At 39.1% G+C, this 20,800-nt stretch overlaps 1 protein-coding gene across 1 annotated transcript; it reads right to left on the bottom strand.

Moving 5' to 3' along the window:
• Nucleotides 1-3,583: 3,583 nt before the first annotated feature.
• LOC146271513 (vasoactive intestinal polypeptide receptor 2-like) lies at nucleotides 3,584-20,333 on the bottom strand. Its single transcript, XM_084707265.1, has 13 exons — nucleotides 20,286-20,333; nucleotides 15,809-15,911; nucleotides 14,371-14,484; nucleotides 12,407-12,495; nucleotides 8,876-8,973; nucleotides 8,618-8,750; nucleotides 8,227-8,377; nucleotides 7,888-7,948; nucleotides 7,367-7,436; nucleotides 6,645-6,736; nucleotides 5,485-5,614; nucleotides 5,350-5,391; nucleotides 3,584-5,109 (listed from the first exon to the last, which is right to left on the bottom strand). The coding sequence occupies exons 1-13, from the start codon at nucleotides 20,331-20,333 to the stop codon at nucleotides 4,936-4,938; spliced, it is 1,305 nt and encodes a 434-aa protein (XP_084563391.1). The 3' UTR covers nucleotides 3,584-4,935.
• Between the last annotated feature and the right edge of the window lie 467 nt (nucleotides 20,334-20,800).

The raw sequence follows: 20,800 nt of genomic DNA, 5'->3' as shown, positions 1-20,800 counted from the left end.
AAACCATAGGGAGGTTCAAGAACAGGTCGCGTCCAGCCTTGTTAGAAAGTGTAGATTTGATTCCTTTATTATTATGTTTCCTATTCATTGATTACATTCAGAATGTCCATTCAGAACAATCGAGAATGTTTACTCATGCGCTCAAATGTACCTCTACTCGCATTTCTTTTTCAGCCGTTGTCAAAGACATTCTGTTTTTAATGGATTTCCAACCACTGCTGTTAACGTGAGATACCAATGTGTTTGCTTTCTCTTTTGTTATCTCTCACTTACAGGGACCATCCAAAACCACACCGAAAGACTAGTGTCTGTGTGAAAATGACAGCTCGCAGAGAGGTTGTCCAAAATATATTAGTGGTTGTGACAGCTGAAGACATGCTGAGATTAATACTGTGTGACAGACATGTCCACTGAGTTGCTGCTGATGTTGCTGTAATCACATTGACTAAGCGGTGAAACATTAAAGTCCACACCAAACCTTTTGACAGTCAGTAAGTAACAATGTTTTTCATTCCGACAATGCATGTTTGTGTCGTATTTCAAAGATTCTGGGAAGGACAACTCGCACGTTATCTCCTCTTGAATTTTCCCATCGGCTTTTATTTTGAAAGATGAAGGGAAAAGTCTCAAAGGTTAGGCACCGCACAATCATAGATTTTTGTTTTCATAGGCACAAGACTTTCTCTGCTTTCCACAGTCAACAGAAAGTAATTCAATTCTGAATTTAAGAAAGATGAACACACCAAATGTCAGGACAATAAATAACCATTGAAAGAAATACTTCCTTCATCGTCCATAAAATGTTACATAATCACATAGTGATCAGTATGAACGAGAATAGATACTTCAGATCAATTAGATAGACAGACAGACAGACAGACAGACAGACAGACAGACAGCTTCTGGGCCAGTGTCTGTGACCCTTCTAGCCTTCCGCCTGCCCGTGTCTGTCACCAGTTAGTGTCTGCCATGCACCAGGCGTGAGCACATCACAACAGCAGCCATAACCCTGGTCAGGGCCATCACTCCTGTCACCCTGCTGTCACAAGAGATGGAGATATCACAGTCATTTCAAAGTTGCATTTAACTGTCAGTTAGAGGGCATTCTGGGAAAAAAAGCATTGTACTCAAGATCCAGATCAAAATCTACCCTTCACCAAACTTCTTATTCACCTCATGCTTGTAAGGCCACATTTACGTTAGAGGACAAAGAGGTCTACAGACGGATAATATTTTTTGGACATTTAATTTGCTTCTATGATCACTCGATATTTAACCAGACCAAATCTTAGGTCCCATACTGTTAATGACCCATTATATGACCATTTCCTGGAAACACTTGTTTGCCACTTCACCTACAAAATAAATAAAAAAATCTGCAATCTGCTGTTTGGGAATCTAGCCAACTTTATTAATCATGCCCCTAAAAACACTCCAAACATGATCCATTGACTCCAGACTGTAATGCAGAGTCCAATTACCTTCGTCTTAAGAGACCATTGTAACGTTAGTCAATATGGTTGGCCCCCTCACCTGCCGCTGCAGCACACCTGTTCCCTGCTCTGTTGTGGAGTGGGTGGTTGATTTTCCAACCGAGGAGTGGGTTTGATCAATTTCACTTCTTACACCAGCAATGATTATACCATCCCACCCCCACACATGTACAAACCGGCCACAGTGAATTTCCTGAATCATGCAGATGTTGTCTGCAAGTTTGACAAAAACTAAGCCGCGGCGACTCAGATTGGCTACTCATCAGCGTTCTACCCTGTCTGCATGCTAGTGCTCTTTTAAGATGTCAACTTGGAAGTGCATCTAAATATTTACAAAGTAGGGCATCTGTACCAAGATCTGCATGAGCCGTTAAATGTGCTTTTCATTCTCTATGATGCCCTATTCCTGACTAATTTTGACATTAAAACATGTGACATTGTAATGAGGAAGCAAAGAGAGGACATGGAGAACCCCAAGCATGTGCAGAAATGATGTGCAAGAAGATCTGTACTCCCCACCCGAGGGGGTCAAGATTTGCCAATGAGCCCTGGGATGATATAGCACGTTGGGGATGGACACAAGTGGGAGTCAAGGATGGCTTGTGAGTGTGAGTGCTTTTCTCTATGTTTATAAAGGGATGCATACACTAATGTTTCCAAGCCTCACTGAAGCATACTGTGAGTACTTGTGGGGGTGTTGTTGTAATGCATGCTAGGAGATGGAATGGGACCCGGTTCACTCCCACTTAATGTATCAGTTTTGTAGCACCTGCTTATTTTAAATAAGCATTGCCATTCACATAGAAAAAACATATAATGCAACATTGCTATTCACCAAGAATGTTGATATAGTGCTGACTATGATTAAATAGGAAATACAGACTTAGTTTGGTACTTAGTTCATCTACATTATTAAACTATCAATGAATCATAAAACACGGGACGAGATGTTAAAACTGTCCATTGTGCCAATTGGTCAAAATCAAGCAATTGTTGTCCACTATTAGTAAATGTTTGGCAGTTTGTATGTATTCTAGTTAGAACTTTTTAAAAACAAGACAGGACCTGCTATGTATGTAATATTGGATCTACAGTGTAATATTTATTCAATGAAACCAACTACAGTATACAGCACATTTTGTTGAAAAAATGCAGCACCAATTTCTTCTGTTTGCACCATCACCCTGAGCACACAAACCAGCACTTGCTGTCTGTTCCCGTCCCACTCATGTGCAGCGTGAAGAATATCATATTTGCTCTTTGATTGAACCCATAAACATGGAAACAGATAATGCTATGATGACCAAATTGAGCCGCTAGTCACAGCAACTAAAAATAAAAATCTAGATGAACCTACCAACACACAGTAGGTTTAGGAGCGTCTACGACTGCATTTTTAAGAGAAGGCTACGTTCTCATTTTTAGAGAGGGTTCCTGCACTTTATGCATCTGGAGGTAAAACATGACATCCAATATGACATTTAGAAACATAATACAATTTCCTTCCACTCCACTCCTTAGGCAAAACAGACGCAAAGTGGCCTGAATTGGTAACTTTACAGAACACAATTTCCATAACCCATATTACAGGATATACAATGTGATTCTTTCTGTGTAGGGAAATGAGCTTCCTATCCAGTTGTGTGGATGAATGCCTGAATGTTCTTTCTTGGATAGTTTATTCTCTGCCCATAAGTGATTTGTCTATCTGAGGCAGCTCTGTCAACTCAGATCAAGTCAGCTCCTCGTCTGGGGGCCTGTGACACGTTCAGACTCCCAAACCCAGGGAAGGGATGTAGGAGGTTGGAACTGACATGGATGAACCAGTAACAAGGTCAAGGTTTAATCAGAGAACATGGTTGAAACAACAAGCATCAGTCGCTTAGAGCAAGGAGATCCCTCTCATAAGTATCGTACTCTCCCTCTCAAAGTACTTAATTGGTCCAACAATAGAATATAAAATCCCAATGTTTATTCATGATCTCATAACAGACTATGCATACCCAGACATTAAAAACGAGAGCATAATTGAACAACATGTTGCTAATATGTAAATGTTTTACATATTCAAACTTACAAAAATGTCCATGTGGATGTGAGTAGCAGTGAGACTTTCCCTTCTATATTACATACCTATTCTACACTCTTAATAATTAGAGTTTGTAGTTATTATATTACTTGGAGTTATACATTAAGTCTTAGGCACAGTGCACTAAGGCACTACAGTTGTTTTTCATATATTAAATGCAAAACAGGGTCAATAATGGCCTAAACTCCTGGCAAAAGAGCAAACAGGTGGAATGAAGAACATCCTTTGGAAACAAATCCAATGGTGAGAGAGAGTAACAAGGACTATCACTTCCTTAGACTTTTACACCCCTAGCACCTGCAATTGGGGTTAGGTTAAAGGTTAGTTCAACTAGAGGTGTGGCTTTTGTACAATGCACGAACGGAACAGTAGCTTTGAACACAGACTCTTGCTATGAGACATTTAAATACACAAGAAGAATTAACCAATACAGTAATGATTTACAAAGAAATACATTCACATATAGTAATACAATAGTTTTCATAAATCAGTCTGTGGTATGACATTCATAGTGTCTTTTAAAAATTCATTTTCTATAATGATGAAATACAGTTAATTGTCTTAAGATTGACTAACACAAAAGATACTTTGGCAATGTATCATCTCAAGGTATATTTAAAGTTGTCTACACCTTAAATATTTCATGAATACCTTCATTACTATATAGCCTGCCGTAACCTAGTTCCTACAGGCTATTGACTCTAGCTAATCAATTACAACATAACAATTTAAATGTACTTTCCATATTTTACTTGCCTTACAGGATATACATTTTTATCAGACAACATAGTGGTGTAAATTGGTGAAAATATAAAAGAATACTGTTTTTGTTTACAATCATTGTCAAGATATTTGACCGTAAATCAACATGTAGCAACAAGTGTCTTATCATACCAGATAAAAAAAACTCTTGACAAAATCACACACAAATGTACAAAGTTACGTTTTAACAATACTCAATGAAATCCTCAAATAACATATACCATGATTTCCCTTTACACTAATCAAGCAAATAGTAGATAAATACATGTAAAGTGTAAATCTCTGAAGCCAATACGGTTTAGAGGAAAAGGCCCTGGAGAGTGAGTTCAGAGACAGAAAGTCACTGATAACAGTGGGACATCCATTTCACAATTTGCACAGCACTTCTATCTGACACCAGTTGAAATACAATGTACACTTTGGACAGTAAACCGATGAGTTAAAACCACTATAGTTGCTACAAGTATGTACATGTAATCAATAATAACCTTGTTTTCTTTTTACAAAGATGTGTGGTGTTTGGTAAGATGACAAACACAAGCATCTGTTTTTGGGATGAGTAGCTTGTTTTGAAGCTGCGCCTCGTTCCCTTCACAATACTGTAGTCTCAGACTGCAGGATGGACTGGGTGCGGGAATTACGCTGGAACTGCAACATGTGCTCGGATCCATTTCGCGAGGCATAGGTGCTGCTAGGGTTGTTGTCTCTGCTCATGCGGCAGTTAAGACATATACTCCGCCATTTCCTCTTGAGCTCCCCTTGGACCTGAGGAAGGTGCTTTGTTACTTAAGAAGGATGGTCAGAAAGACACAATTTGAATGAAAGGACATATCACTATACATCATTATGGACATTAGCATCATTTAAGCTATTACTTTCCATCACCATCTTTCAAGAAATAAAAATACCTTTCACACTTCAAAACTAATGTCTGTATGCTTTTTTCGCTTGTTCATGATATATATAATCATAATAGGATCGTGTGCAATGATGGCGTAAACTTACTTCACTGTTTAGGAAACAGTATAGTATGGCCACCACCAAACCCTGTTAAAACAAAACTTGTTGTTTAATTTAATTAACATTGCTGACTTGACTGGATGACTATATATATTAAATAACTTCAATTGTATGTTTTACCTGACAGGATCCAATACCAAGGTCAAAAAATACTTTGTAATCCATTGCAATGAATTCCCCCAAAGCACCAAAAACCACATAATGGATGCCAAAGAGAGGAATCAACAAGAGAGTGGATTTGGCCAACCTCCTAAAACCAGCCAGAAAAGGAATGAGGAACTTAATATGCAGACAAAAATAAACAACATTGTATTAAAATACTAAACAATATTTGAGTTAATTTTGTGTCAATGAACACATTTGATAAAGGTTTACAGAACTTCCTTTAGAATCAACTACAGTGTTACCTTTATGAGACTTGCATTATATTCCTTTTACTCACCACTACATCCCTTAAGCTAGCTATACCAATACAGAAATGCTCCTTAACCCCTGCCGTCATGCTCCCCTTACCATCAGCAATCAGACCCATTCCACACATTCAACAATAAGCCCTGTTTATACGTCTTAAGATTTTTTTTCTTGAAACCCAGCATGGCACCTGGCACACAGCAACTCTACTATTTCCCCTTTGGTGATACCGCTTACCGTCTGGCACTGCAAATCTCTCGTGAAATATTTCACAAAGCCATCTGTCAGTAAAAGATAGTCATCACCGCGTGTGAACTTGCGGATCTCGGTGGCAGTTCTTACCGGTTGTCACAAGAACTTTCTACCCATCTGCATCATCTGCACTAAGGGAGATCCCAGCTGGAGTAGGGGAGTAGGGGCATGATAATCCACACTTCAGCCCCCATCTGGAAAGTCTTACTCTCAAACTCCTCTGCTGAGGAAGATGTTCATGTGTCTGAGGATCAGGACTCTGCTGATCATCTCCTCAGCTAAGCACAACTCTTCTTTGCATTTGGATATACCGGTGTGTCGCATATACTGTGGTGTTTGATAGGCACATACACCCATTTTGGCAAAAACTCCATAGACATGATTTTTTTCAATGTTGTACTGCGTGCAGTATGGTTGAATGCAAGTTGAACATGATATTTTTAAAGGGGGCTATCACAGAATATGCAGAAGTCTTGTTTGGGACACAATATTATGTTGACCTTATACCACATCCATGTAACTCCAATGTCACTGAAATGTTAGTAACAAAGATATTTAGAGTATACATCATTACAAATTAATTTAATAACCAATTAATAAATGAATCAAAGTCATACTTGTATTGCGACTGGTCATTTCCACCCACATCTGGACATCTTAACTTCTGAACCAAAATCCTTATAATGCTAATAAAAAGAATGAAGTTCACCTGAAATACACAATGAAAACATAAAGCATTCAACAAATATTGATCATTGTCAAATTAGAATGAGCCTTGACTCTGGGCAAAGCAGTCTACATCTGAGCAATATTGTAGTGAGATACTTGGGTGCACACATTTAGAAACCTACTTGTAAGTAAAGTAAACTACAGAATGCCTGGACAGATATTCTTCAGTTAAAGTCCAACCTCTCTGCGAGATATCAATTATTTTCATCTGGCCCTGTAGCATTTCACACACTCATACTATGGAAATATCTTATCAAGCTATACATATGACATTTACTGAACATGTGCTAGATATGAAAGTCATATCAGCTTATAGCATGACACCTCTGTCCAAGTGTTATTTTTCTCTGTGTGGCACCCATATTTACATTTACATTTAAGTCATTTAGCAGACGCTCTTATAGTAAGTACAGGGACATTCCCTCAGAGGCAAGTAGGGTGAAGCGCCTTGCCTAAGGACACAACGTCATCTCGCACGCAGGAATCGAACCGGCAACCTTCTGATTTATTGCCCGATTCTCTAAACGCTTAGCAATCTGACCCCCATATCTGGTGAGTACATCTTGTTTAGTGAAGGTCTCTGGAAGGGATGGTTCAGGTGGTAACTTACAAGAATGGAGAAACAGATAGGACCGTTGATTACCCAGTTTGGTACTGGGTGATCTTCTATTTCCCAACATCTAAAGGAATATGAAAAGCCATCATCAAGGAAGCCTCTCTACGTAGTCAGGTCAATTAGGGGGCTTAGAGGGAAAGTATGGTAAGATCATGGAAAAGGATGCTACACATTTCTAAGAGGATGTTTCATCATTTCACAAGATGATGAAGAAGTAGTCGATTCAATCAAGCTGTGTTATGACATTAACGTAGCAACAAAAGGACCCTCATAATCGACTAATTTGTGCATTTATTAGTACAATAAATCAAAAGCTCACTGGGTGCCAACACTAGATTATATTCATCTGAATACACAGACCTCACACGATTCAAGAAAAACATGTATATTAACTTTGGACGGCAAAAAATAATACATGACTTCAAGACATGACTAATCTTTGCACTGTTTGTGTTGCACATTGTTTTTTTCATTACACAATCAAGACCAAAGGAATACTCTCTGATCCTACTTACCCAGTATCTTCATAATAAATCCTTGTCATTGCCCATGCAAACACAAACACAGTTGGGATTCCTGGGGTAAATTGACAAAAGATTACAATATAATATCTAAGTCCTGAAAGCACTCATAGTCATCATAGTGAGAATCATCATAATGATTCTCTTTATCCTGAAGTCACCTATTCTTATATATTATTAGCTATATTTTTGTAAGTAACTATAACACTAACAACAACAAAAAGATAATATTGCAAAGTGATAGTGGATGTCCATGAATGTTGAATTTCAAATGTTTCTGAAACCAAAACTAAGGCATGGCTGGAAGAAGATAATGGAAGTTAATGAGCTTACCCCAGCCGATCAGAAGATAAACAATGAAGTGTCTATTTTCAGAGAAGATCACCATCAATAGGGTATGGAGATAAAGTCCCTCAACAAGCAGCCAGAAGAAATTGGCCATTATAAAGTACTGGAAGAACACCAAGCTGGCCTTGCATCCTATCTGTAATAATATTATACAACATATATCATGTTACAAAACATGCACATATTGTGTATATTTCATATATCACATTCTCATTTTTATACCTATATAAACAATTAATGAATTAGGCAATACCTAATGAAAGGAAGTTTGTAATTTTACAGTGAAAAATATAAACCATTGCATCCACATACAGGCCCGAACGTAACAACCAAATAAGGTGCACAAAGGCAAAGAATCAGTTGGGCGTTGACTTACCAGTGAAGGTTGGTTGGAGCACTGAGCACTACGATTGAAAATGATGTCATCCTTCACCAAGACAGCCACCGCTCTCAGGATGAAGGAGAAGAACAAGTTCAGGTGGATGTAGTTCCGTGTGCAGTGGAGTTTTCTGTGAAAGGGTGGGGAATAGGAAAAATGTTAAGGTTTTGTTCTGTAGTGTAATTTCATGATCATTTGGTGGTTTAATGGTTCAAACAATGATGATTTACTGGAATAGAAAGGTACAAGACCTACCTGAACAGACAAAGAATGGCACTGCCAGTTGTCAGAGCAATCAAAGACAAGCTGTGGCCAAGAGTGTATAGAGTCTTCACTACCAAGTAGAAGACCTGCTACAGAATTCAAAAAGTAAAGTCAGGCCGGTCAGAAACAATCTGAAGTATTTATATTTATTTATTTCAAATAACAAACCCTCAAAAATATTTGTGTGAGTTGAGCATGTGCCTCTACGTAAAACCCTTATGTGTAGCACATGTCCCAAAGCTGTATTTTGAAGTTAGATATCGCACATTTGACTAACTCATATTTTGGGTTCTGTTAAAAACACGACCATCAGAAGTTACTTTTCCATTTGAGGAGATATAGCCATCTGAGCATGCTTCACAGGCTGATACACTCATTGATTGCAATCTGTCCATAAAGGTCGGGGCCTGTGAGGGAATCTACTCTCTTATCTTGTTTCCCCAGGAAATGAGTCAAATGTTTGATTTCCTCTCTTAACTGCTTTTCAGTGAAAAACAAAAAGATTTCCTCAGTCAAATGCCAGACTGGGCTCATACCAACACCATTCTCAGTACAGCCTTTGAGGCCATGCCAGTACACATTATCTTAGTGAAACCATCACACTCTTTGAAAGCTCAGAAGGTTCCTATCCCACAGCTATGTATTAGAGTTATCTTCACCTACTGTATCATGCTCACTTTATGGCTCATTGCTCACATGAACAAACACGTTTTCATGTGAGAATGCAAGCTTCTCCTTACATACAGACCCCTTGGCACCCAGTGAGTGAAACTGAAAACCTTTTGAGATTAAAGGAAGCAATCATTTATTTATATTTTTTTAATCTACAAAAAATAAATATTTTCTTTTTAAACCCTTATGCTAGCTTCGGGTCATTGTGACCCTTCAGTCATTGTGACCCACCGTCATATTGCGACAACTTTACCTAATACAACAATAAAGTGAAAGCATTTTCTTTGAACTTTTGCACTGTCTCAGACCCAACACAGCGCAAAGAAAATGCTTCACTTTATTTCTGTAATTGGTAAAGTTGTCACAACATGACGGTGGGTCACAATGACTGAAGGGTCACAATGACCAGAAGGTAGCATAAGGGTTAAGGGTTGAAATACGGTTAGACTAATTGTCAACAATTAGTCAATTTATTCATGCTACTGATAAAATTGTGAAATTAAATATGCACCAAAGCAACATTTCTGTGTATTTCCCCACAAACGCCAAAGGCGCTAACAAACCAGGAGAAAAGACATGTTCAACATAAAAAAAATGTGCATAATATATAATGACACACCCGTGTCTTCTTCGGATGCTATGTTGAATCATGGTTGCAATCTGGATGATTCCTATCTCATTTCCATGGGTGATGTCAAAATGTCAACAAACATCTGCTGTGCCAATCTTACAGTAATCTGTCCATCCGCATCATCAGATGGAGCCTGTTACAAAGAGGGCATGGACAGGCGACAGCCCTGTTCTGTTCCTCTCGCTCCAGGGAAACCACACCAGGCCACTCTCTGCCACGGTATTGGTTCTCCACAGAGCTGGCAGGCGAGATTTGACCCCAAATTCAAAGAGAAAAACACAGTTTCTACTTCTGCCCTGCCACTGTGCTGCCATGAGGGACATGCATAACTAAGTTTTTATACAATGGCATCTAGAGTGTTGAGAAGACAATATACGAGCCGCTGAGCTTCAAAAGAGAGTATATACATGATGTTCAGTAGCATATCCACATTGTTTGAACTGTTACTGGTCATACTTTATAACTGAATGGAAATGTTGGAGCCAAGCAGTATTTGGAGGGGCAACATGGTGAGGTGTTTTTTGAGATCTTACCTGTGATAACATTTCTAATTTATTGGGAATAGAAAGCAAATTATTTCTGTTAATGTGACCCCAGTTGTAATTTAATCAATGACCATTAACAGCTCCATGCTTTACCGATTGAGCGGTTCAACCGATTGAACAGAACCAGAAGATCAGGCAAGTTCAAACTGGCGCTGTGATCTATACCAGTATAGAGCTTGTTGGATGACTCCCAAAAAACAAAGAGAACAAAGGCCAGAGAGAAACAAAACAGGGGCAGAGAGAGAGAGAGATAGATGAAGAGAGTAGGGCAGAGAGAGAGAGAGAGAGAGAGAGAGAGAGAGAGAGAGAGAGAGAGAGAGAGGGAGAGAGGGAGAGAGAGAGAGATTAATAGAGTAAGGCAGAGAAATGAAGAGAGTAGGGCAGAGGGGGAGAGAGAGAGAGATACAGTGAGGACGGCTGAGAAAATAAGCCATTTAAGGTAATGACTTTCTATCCCAAGAATGAGTGGACAAATTTAGAAAAGTTACAAATATGAAGGGTACAGATTCAGTTAGTGTTGTTAATGATATCGACTCACAAACGTTTGACGTTTAATCTAGAATACAAGTTACTCTTCTACCTCTCTGTTGGTGTGTTGGAACAAACACACACACACGACAGCACTTAAATATGACTATGATTTCAATAATCAAAAATAACTTGCTGTAATCACATAACTGGAATACTGTCACAACATCACATCCTTCTTAATGATGGGATGTTGTTCCATGCTCAAAACCATGGCTGTTTGCTTTATTGAGCATGTTCTGTAGCACTGCTGGAGCTGAGAGGGTAGCTCCATTCGAGTGAGACATTGGGGTAGGCAGCATGGGTGCCATGTAGAACAGGATGTTTTGTTTAGCCACGAAGGCGCCTGTGTTTCATCTACATCTGAACGTGGCACCATGTGCGTGTGTGTGTGTGGTGTGTGTGTGTGCGCCAAGTGTCTGCCCATCTTAAAGAATGCGTGTTTATGGGTGTATGCGTGAGTGTGTGTGGTTCCTCGTCTTGAAGTGTGTGTATGGCCACGTGTGTGTGCATGTGTGTGTGTTCCCTATAAAACGATCAAAACAGAGGAAGTCCAAGCATTAGGCAGATAATGCTGCCCATAAGGTTACAACACAATGCATGGGGCTGGTCTCCATCACCAGCCTCAGACACAAACACCTCAGGACTGTAAGAAATACAAAGGCAGAGATATTCACCAAGACACAGGACACTGGAAAAAGAAATTCCCAGTCACTTCATAATGTAATCTAGTTATTGTAATATCCTCATGAAAGTGCTAAGACACGTGAAAGTAGTCTGATATTGTGGTTACTTACAGGATCCATTAGCTTAGCGAGCATGGCAATGGAGTCTAATTTAATACAGAGATGTTGCCCCGTGTTGGGTGCATCCTAGTTATACAGTGCAATTACAAGACAATAGTGAGATAGAGAAACGTATCACTTTACAATCAACTTATCTGACCTGTGTGGGCAGCCACTGCTGAATACACTGACCAGGTGACCATGTGGCCAACTTCTGGAATGCACTTGTCTGAAATGTCAGTTCCTATGATTCCCAAAGCTAGCTCATGTCACAGGAAAACCGATTAGCTCAAAAATAGTAAGCCACCGTTATGCTGATGGAAGGCTGCTCTGGGCCACCCTAAACTTTCAAGGTGCTTACCTTATCGTTAATGCCTGATTCACACACACTGGTAATGTTGGGGAAAACTGGTGACCATCCATTCGCAGTGCAATTTTTGCTTATATTTCCTGTGGGTGATAGAAAAACATTAAACGCTGAAATATTTCTCAAATCTTCTTACTAAACTGTATGGGGGCTGTCACAATTTTTATTTTGATAAATGTCAATGAGAGGAAGCAGATTTTCCAAAGATATAGATCTAAACACTTACACTTACACACAAGGATGGAAATATGTATACATCTTTTTCTACAAAATGTGGTCATAGTAGTCTTTGTCTGGCACAGTGATACCTTCTCTCATTATTCATACGACAGGAAACCTTTTTCCATCAAACTTTTATTTGACAGCCGGTTGTTGACATTGTGAACTCTAAAGAATATCATTCTTAAAGTGTAAATACGAGTTCATCTCAAATCATGATCGCTCTCACTAGGAAGTCCTATCATTCCATGAAGCCAAACCCTGACCTGCGTAAGTTGAATGAATATTGAATCTGTCCCCATCAGTCTGGCATACCACAGAGGTCCTAATGAAGAGAATGAGTGCAGGGACATAAACCACAAGGGGTTCTAGCAAGACAGTGTGCAGTTGGAGTTGTGTGAATGTGGGGGAATGTGTGTTTTCCTGAGGTACATTGTGTGACAGAGTGTGTGATGCTCGAGGAGTGTTTGAGGCTGAGCGTGTGCAGAAGGAAGAGTGTGTGAGGAAGGGAGAGAATGTAAGCGGAACTACAATGTGGGACTGTGTTTATGTTCACCATGTCTTGCTTTGACTAAAGGTTACTGAAGGAATAGGTCTGGCTCCAACCCTGACTATCTGGTTTTCTGTATGTCTATTTCCATGTCTGTCTAATGGGTTTTCTGTCTGACTCTCGCCATCGTATCCACCAAAGAGCTATAGTACTGTGGCAGTGCTTCCCATCCTTTGTTTAAATTCCACCCTTCATTTGCCAATGTATTGTAGCCTCTGACTTTAATAGCACACAGGGTGTGAATAGAAAGCCAATTACATACCCAACCACCCCTCCCCAAATGAATTTCACAGCTGGGTTTATTCCAAGGTGACTCAAGACCCTTGGCCCTGCTGAGAATATAGTAATCCTACAATAATCGATTCTATATGTACTATAATCCTCAACTTGGGACGTTAGATGATTATGAATAAAATGGAAGTGTCGATTCAGATTCTCTCAGGCTGGCGCCAGTGGCAGTGATAGCGGGAAGGGGCGCGGGGGAGGGGGGGGGTAGACAGTAGGCAGCACCCACTCTGCCTTACGGGTCATTGGATATTGTTGAGTGAGCTGACAAGATACATTTTGCCTCTGGTTTGCACTGTACAGAACATAACATCCTCTGCAGTACAGCGAGGTCTGTCATGACTGAGTGGAGAAAGGTCCCACAGCATCAAATAATACACACAGTACCCACTCTGGGATATTTCTTTGGAGATATTCCCAAAGGGCAAAACCACACTGTATTTGTTGATAACTAACTGTTAACACGATGAACAGTCTGTGTTGACCATTTCAAACCTGCTTCCTCTCAAGTTGTATCTGTGTATGTCCCCTGCTACTGAACATCAGCTTGCTCCTGGTATAGGTTTTCGAATTTCATCCAATAAAGTTATTGCTACTGTAGTGTTTGCGGATTATTGTTCTTTTTGATTGATGCACTGAATAACATCTCCCCATATAGTTAATTCCTTGAAAAGAGAACTAGAGTCCAGCAGGGAAGTTTTAGCATACACAAAATGGAATATTTACATGTAATATTCAGTCATTACTGATTAACAGACACTATTGGATAATGAGGATCTCAGAGCCAAAATATCAGAGCATGGGTTAAGAGGAACTGTACTTTTAGGCAATGCAATGTGGCCATTTTGCTTGAAAAATGTAACTCTAACTGAGGTGTGACAAAAATGATTGGGGAACAACATACCATCTTTGCCGAATAAGGCCTGGAGCACTCTTGGGCAAGGAATGGTGACAGTCTCTCCAATCCCAGCATGATCCCAACAAGATATGTTATCCCAGACTCCTTTGCAGCCTGGTTCTGTTTCAAGAGCAGCAAAGCAGAATCTTTGTCAATCAAAATTCTGTCCGTCATCAGAAATGTCAATGATAAACTATTTGGTCCACATGTATACATATTCCTGCCTGCTTCTTATTGCCTCATGCTGCACAATATAAATGTATATCTTGAAATATCTCGTTATGAAACAAAAGGGTGCAAAAAAGTCAAAGGGGGACTAAACAGTCAAACCCCCTTTAGCCACTTAAGAGCAAAACTGGAGCACTTAATCTTGGAGAAAAGTGTGCTCTTTTCGAGATGCGGGAGATAGTAGGACATCCAACAGTATAAGTGGTGTTATAAAAAGAAACCTATTAACATCAAACAGAAGAATGAAAACACAGACTTGGAGATATCAAACCAAACAGAAATGTCATTCCACAGTGTGATAAGTAGTTCTAATTTAGATCCCAGTATGAACTTGAGTGAATCAAGTACCTGTACAATACAGAGCTTTGACTCATACATTCTACAATGTGTTTGGAGGCAGTTTAGGTCAGTTATTAAGTATTACAGTTTGTCCTTTTTATACATAACTAGTCTACTAATTGATTACTTTATTCATATTTAGGAAAATTTCTACCTTTCATTTCATGCCTTTCATGCCAACAGAGACATGATTTGCTTGTGATGCGTGGAAATGTGTTTCTTTCTGTGAAGCTTGATATGATATAAATGTAAGTGGATATTAGTTAGTTAATAATAGAGGTTAATTACATTGAAAGGAGAAAAAAAAGAAAAGTGCCTGCTGAAATATTCAAAGGAATTTTATTAAGGCTTTTTGTCCAAAGTTATAAATAATTATAATTTAGTGGTTCTTTGTGTAATTAACATATTTCCTTATCCTCAGTACATTTTAGTGGGTTGATTCACATTAAGTTACTGATAGAAAGTATGCTCTGACTGTACTGCCTGTTAGGTATGCCTTCTGATTTGAATGGAAGGTTGAAATGTATCAAAATGTAGCAGTAATAAATATGTAACTGAATGTGCAAACATTAAGGGACTGCTAGCATTTAAAAAAAGACCCAACCATGTTAGCCATAGTCTGGAACATAAACACATTGCAGTCAACACATCACTCCAGTATCTGGAATGGTCTCACTTTGTTTGCTTTAAATTAGCAAAAAGTGTCATAACTTCAGTGACTTTAGAACCTAATTTATATATCTCTTGTTAAGTAAAATATGCAACCAGTCAATCTTGCAGACAAATGATTCAGGATTCTATTTGTAGCCCATGGTTCATCATAGCTGTCTCATAAGGAAAAAGAGGGTGGGAGGTTGAAAATATTCTGGAATGTAACCTCTGGAAGTGTTTGACTCCTGCTCCTTCAGTCTAGCCAGACACTCTTCATGTTCCCTCTCCAGCTCCAACATGAAGTTACAGTTTGGATGTCTTCCATTCACCTAACAGAAAAAAAAAATAGAAAAAAAAAATGTGCATAGTTATTAGATATTGCTTTGCCAGTAACTCTACAGAGCTTGATATATAAATATTAGTTTAACATCAATGGCCTTCAACATGAATTGGTTCAACTTTATTTTTAATTAGATTCAAATTATGCATCCTTAAAAAAGACAGTGCAGTGTTCCTTATGTTATGCAACCTGCTCTGTCTGTTTGGAACCTTAAGCAGCTGTGTAAATTACACGTTAATAAAATGGAACTAATTAAAAGTTTTGGGGGTACAATTTATTGGAAGAACTGTACATTTCCACCCTCCAAATGGCAGTACAACATTTTTATTGGAGAATACACATAAAAACATAAACTTATATTGTTTTGAATGGAAAGGTTAAGATAAACAGTTGCCAGAATATCCTTCTGAACGAAAGAATAACCTTAATAAATTGTTAATTTATTAATGATTAACAATAATTGTGTGTGAACCCCTAAAGACCTGCAGACACGTGTTTGTGGCTGGGTATCTCTGTGTTTTGGTGGCTTAGTGAAATATGACTGACTAAATCATACATAAAACGCCTTGCACCCTTGGTAATTATTTAATAAAATCCCAACATGAACTTCTCGCATTTACTCAAGTCACTCTGTCCAAATTCCAACTAAGACATCTTGCATGTCTAGCTAGACACAAAGCTGGCAGTTGCCACATTGTGTGCCATCAGGAGCTGTGTGAGAGCCTCAGGGAGTACCAGCCTTGTCAGTCAAAGGCCACAGAAGCGTTAACAACTGATTGTGGGCACCACAGCGGAAGACGATCTGCATCCCGGGTCAATGGATGGTCTGACATAACCCCCAGCTCTTTCTAAGGCTAGCACACACACACGCGCACACACACACCAAGCTGAAGATACAGTGCACCTGTCACTCCTTTCCCCTCAAGCCAGTATAGACTTAGAATCAGCAGGTTTCTCTTGGCTAGGTAGGGAACGTCTACCTTATCTGCAATTGAGGTACCGCTGCCTCAACACTGAGCTATTGACTCCACTCAGACCCAGTGTTGTCCTGGCACTGCTACCAGGTCACTGATTAGGGCTTTTGAAGGAGAGAGTCAATGAGTCACAGTGGCAGGATAAAGGGCTTTTAAAGAACATTGCTCCTGATCTCTGTCTGTGCAAGATGTTCATTACTGGCTCTCTTATTTGTTTAATGTGTTTGCCTCTAAATGCAGTACAGAGGGTGTTCAGGAAATAAAGTTTCTTATCTGTATGCAAGTTCAAGTTAATCTTCAAAAAAGTTAACTTTTACTCAAACTAAGAATATTTTATGCAAGCTAATTAGCATAGCATTTGAAGTACAGCACCAATAAGCTCAGTCCATGTAAGTTTAGTAGTTAAAACAAACTGTAACTTTGAAAATTGTAACCCAATATGAAACATTCCTGAGAGGAATATAGGCTTTTCACAAGTTATTCATAAGCACACACACTCATGTACCATTTGTATTCTTTAAGTAAATACTGTACAACGTGGTATTTTGTAGGACTGAACTGTAAAGTGGAAACCTATGGAGGCTTCATAGCAGCATCATTAGATCTTTAAAGCTGCATTTTATCTAAATGTCCAAAACCACTCCAACCAAATGATGCACCTTTATTCCCTATGCTGTATGAAAGTCATACAATTATATATACTCTACAGGGATGGTTAACGATTGTAAAAAAATTGTCTGTTACTCTCTTTATGCTTGATGAAGGAATGTGACAGATAAAGAGATGAATGACAATTATGTTCAATGGAGTGCTGCTCAGGAATATGTTTGAATAGGATGGGTTTCTGAATTCCTAACCTAGACTGAATATATGAACTATTCAAACTAGATTTTGACCAGTGGGGGGCTTTTTTAGACTGTTTTTTTCCATTAACCAAATCTCCTGATGTGGCATGCACTGTGATACAGTACGCGACACAATCATGTCATTGGTGTGAAACCTTAGTGTGACACAGCAGCTGGGACTCTGGCTGGGACAAGATGCTATTTTAGTTTCGAGTTGGATTTCTATTTTCTACTACATTGTGTCTCAATCAGTAGGGTGACTGCGTGGCAGACTTTAACAATGCAATAATCCATTGTGCACAATACCACAATCAGTTTGTGTTTGATGAGCAGATGCACATTTTTACAAAACATGTTTTTTCTCAACAACAGCTCCTACCAAACACAATTAAACTTAATTCTGTCAGAGAAAACAAGCCTGAATGTTTGAAATAGGGACGGATGAATGATTAGCTCTTCATAAACAAAGTTGTGACTTCTGACACAATCAGCCACTTCTTCTGTTAAGCATGCTTTGGAAAACGGTACTTTGCTCCACAACCATATTGCTGTTCTTTTGAATGAAATCAAGTACTGGATCATTGTGAGATAATTGCGAGCTGCTTCAAATTAGCAGTACCAGAATAATTTTCAACTACAAATTGGGAAATCTAACAGCGCTAATTCTCTCCTCAGTATTGGACACATAAATACAAATGGAGCTCATAACGTATATTTCATGCAATATCAAAAGAGCTATCTGATGCATTATATCCAACATGAAATCTTACTAAATAGCAATACAACACAAAAAGGCTTCTGTCTTTCTGGAAAAGATAGAAACCAAGACAGCCAGTTATGCTGTCTGGCTTAAGTTATAAAGCAGAAGCATCACCCGTCCTTGAAGAGACAGAAGCAATGAAGCAATGAAGCAATACAAACTATTAATAATTTATCAAAGAATACAAAACACAATCAGACACAGATATACAGATTCCAACAGCACACTCATGCACCTTTAGTGTTCAGATATATTCACAAATTAGAATACTCTCACACATGATTATCTTGGCTCGTGCCAGTCCTTATGTAATACTGTATTTCCAGTATTCATCAGCTTAGGAACTGCTTGTGATCAGGGAGGATTTGAAAGTAAACCAAATTCTTTTGGGAACACCAACGAGATGTCAGTTACATTTAGTCAAACACATGATCTTACGTTCATGAAGTTAAGCAAGTGCTATGAAACTGAAGGTAGAAATGTTCTGTTAAACCAATGCCCTCTGCAATGCACCATCAGCATGAAGATTTCAGAGAAAGACAAAATCGAGTTGTTTTCAGTTAATTGAAATTCACATTATTGATCCCTAAGGAATTTGGGGGACCTCAGGATGAAAGAGGACATGAAAGGACACCTGGTCATCATAGGGACTGCACAAGGACTACCCGGGTAGGGGCTACACATGATGATCCCATCGCATCAAGCCCATAAGTGCGTTGACCCACACAGACTGGTGTGTGGAATCTTTTCAAGTTTGGTTGACACAGGTTGCAGCACAGAGTTGAGCCAGAGGAGCATCCAGTGTGCTAAAGTGCACATGTTAGATGACTGTAACTGCCAGGGGCATGTGTGCTGTTAGAAAGGGTTTCAAGTGACCCATAAAACAGCAAGGCCAAAAAGTAAGCAAACATGTAACGCATACTGTACAGTATGTGAGTCTGTGCTTCCACTAAAGGTGCAATGCTCCATATTCTGTTATATGGACCCGTTCGTTCTTAAAGAATATAATGTGAATGCTGAATGAGCTTTCTCTTTGGATAGAAGTAAGCAGTCACTCGTCCGGGTGCAGTAATTCTATTTTAGCTTGTTGTTTTGTTTTTTTATGGCTATATAAATATTGCTGTATACCTCAGAATATTGCATACATCAATTTCCTCGCATTTCATGTTATTATATCTAAATCATGACATCTGGGTGACTGAACATCTGGTTTCTCTAGCTTGCACTAATGGGAGTCTCATGGGATTGAAGCCCACACACACCTGTGCCCCTCAGTAATGTTAGATTGTGACATAAAGAAAAGAAGAGAAAGGGACAGAGGGCAGCATACACTCCCACAACTGGGGAGTGGGCATTTGAGGTAGGCAGATATACAGAAGGAAAAATACAGAAGAGTGGGATGAAATTGGTAAGCAAAATGAACAATTATCCTATGACATTGGTAGAACAAAAAACGAAACATAAAAGTACCCAACTGGATACCGGGGAGTATCCAGACCCCCTCCGAGCTCATATAGCGCATGCATGTTGGTTGACTTCGAATTTGGTAACAACCAAAACTGTACTATTTGGAGATCTCATAGTTAAACGTATTTTAATGTATTATTTTCATATATTAATGCATTTATCAGGCAACTATCCCATCTGATAGTTGTCTGATAAACGGTGTGAGACAATGCGTGTTCTTCTGACATCAAATCATTTGGGTTTTGAAAGCTCTTGAACTAGGCTACTCATTCAAATCCAGCATGGCACGAAGTATTTTAAACTTTGTTATTACTTACCGTGAACAGACAAGTTGCTAAAAACAAAATAACGCAGATACTTTTCATCTTGAATTCGATGGACTTGGCCACTACACGACAGATGTCCTAAGACAACGTAATTGATGAACTGCCGCAGTCCACCAAACTAAACAATAAGACAAAAAGCTACGATTTCAAGCGAATGACAATGAGATGATAGGTGTAAAAGGTTTTCCCCAATCCAATTGAGTGCTTGAAATACTCTTCATATAACGCTTGATATAACGCTTTTAAATAATAAAGTGAAAAAGTCCTTCGATACGTTGTGTCCAGAATGACTGGACGGATGACGGCTAGATTCAGAATGCAGCTTCCAGTCGGACTGGGTTTTCAGCATGGGGAAAAAAAGCTTGCTGTCGGGGTGTGCGCAGCGCGCGTCAGATAAAGACGCTCTCTCCAATATGAACTGAGATAGTCTGCATCAAACGCAACATTGTTACGCAAGACACAACATAGGCTAATTACTCGATTACAAACTGCTTTAGCAAAGATTA

Source organism: Hypomesus nipponensis, chromosome 10 (genome assembly GCF_054491055.1).
Source record: "Hypomesus nipponensis isolate SF chromosome 10, ASM5449105v1, whole genome shotgun sequence".
Taxonomy (NCBI): Eukaryota; Metazoa; Chordata; class Actinopteri; order Osmeriformes; family Osmeridae; genus Hypomesus; species Hypomesus nipponensis.
The sequence above is the reverse complement of the archived record's forward strand: the minus strand, read 5'-3'. Positions and strand labels throughout refer to the sequence as shown.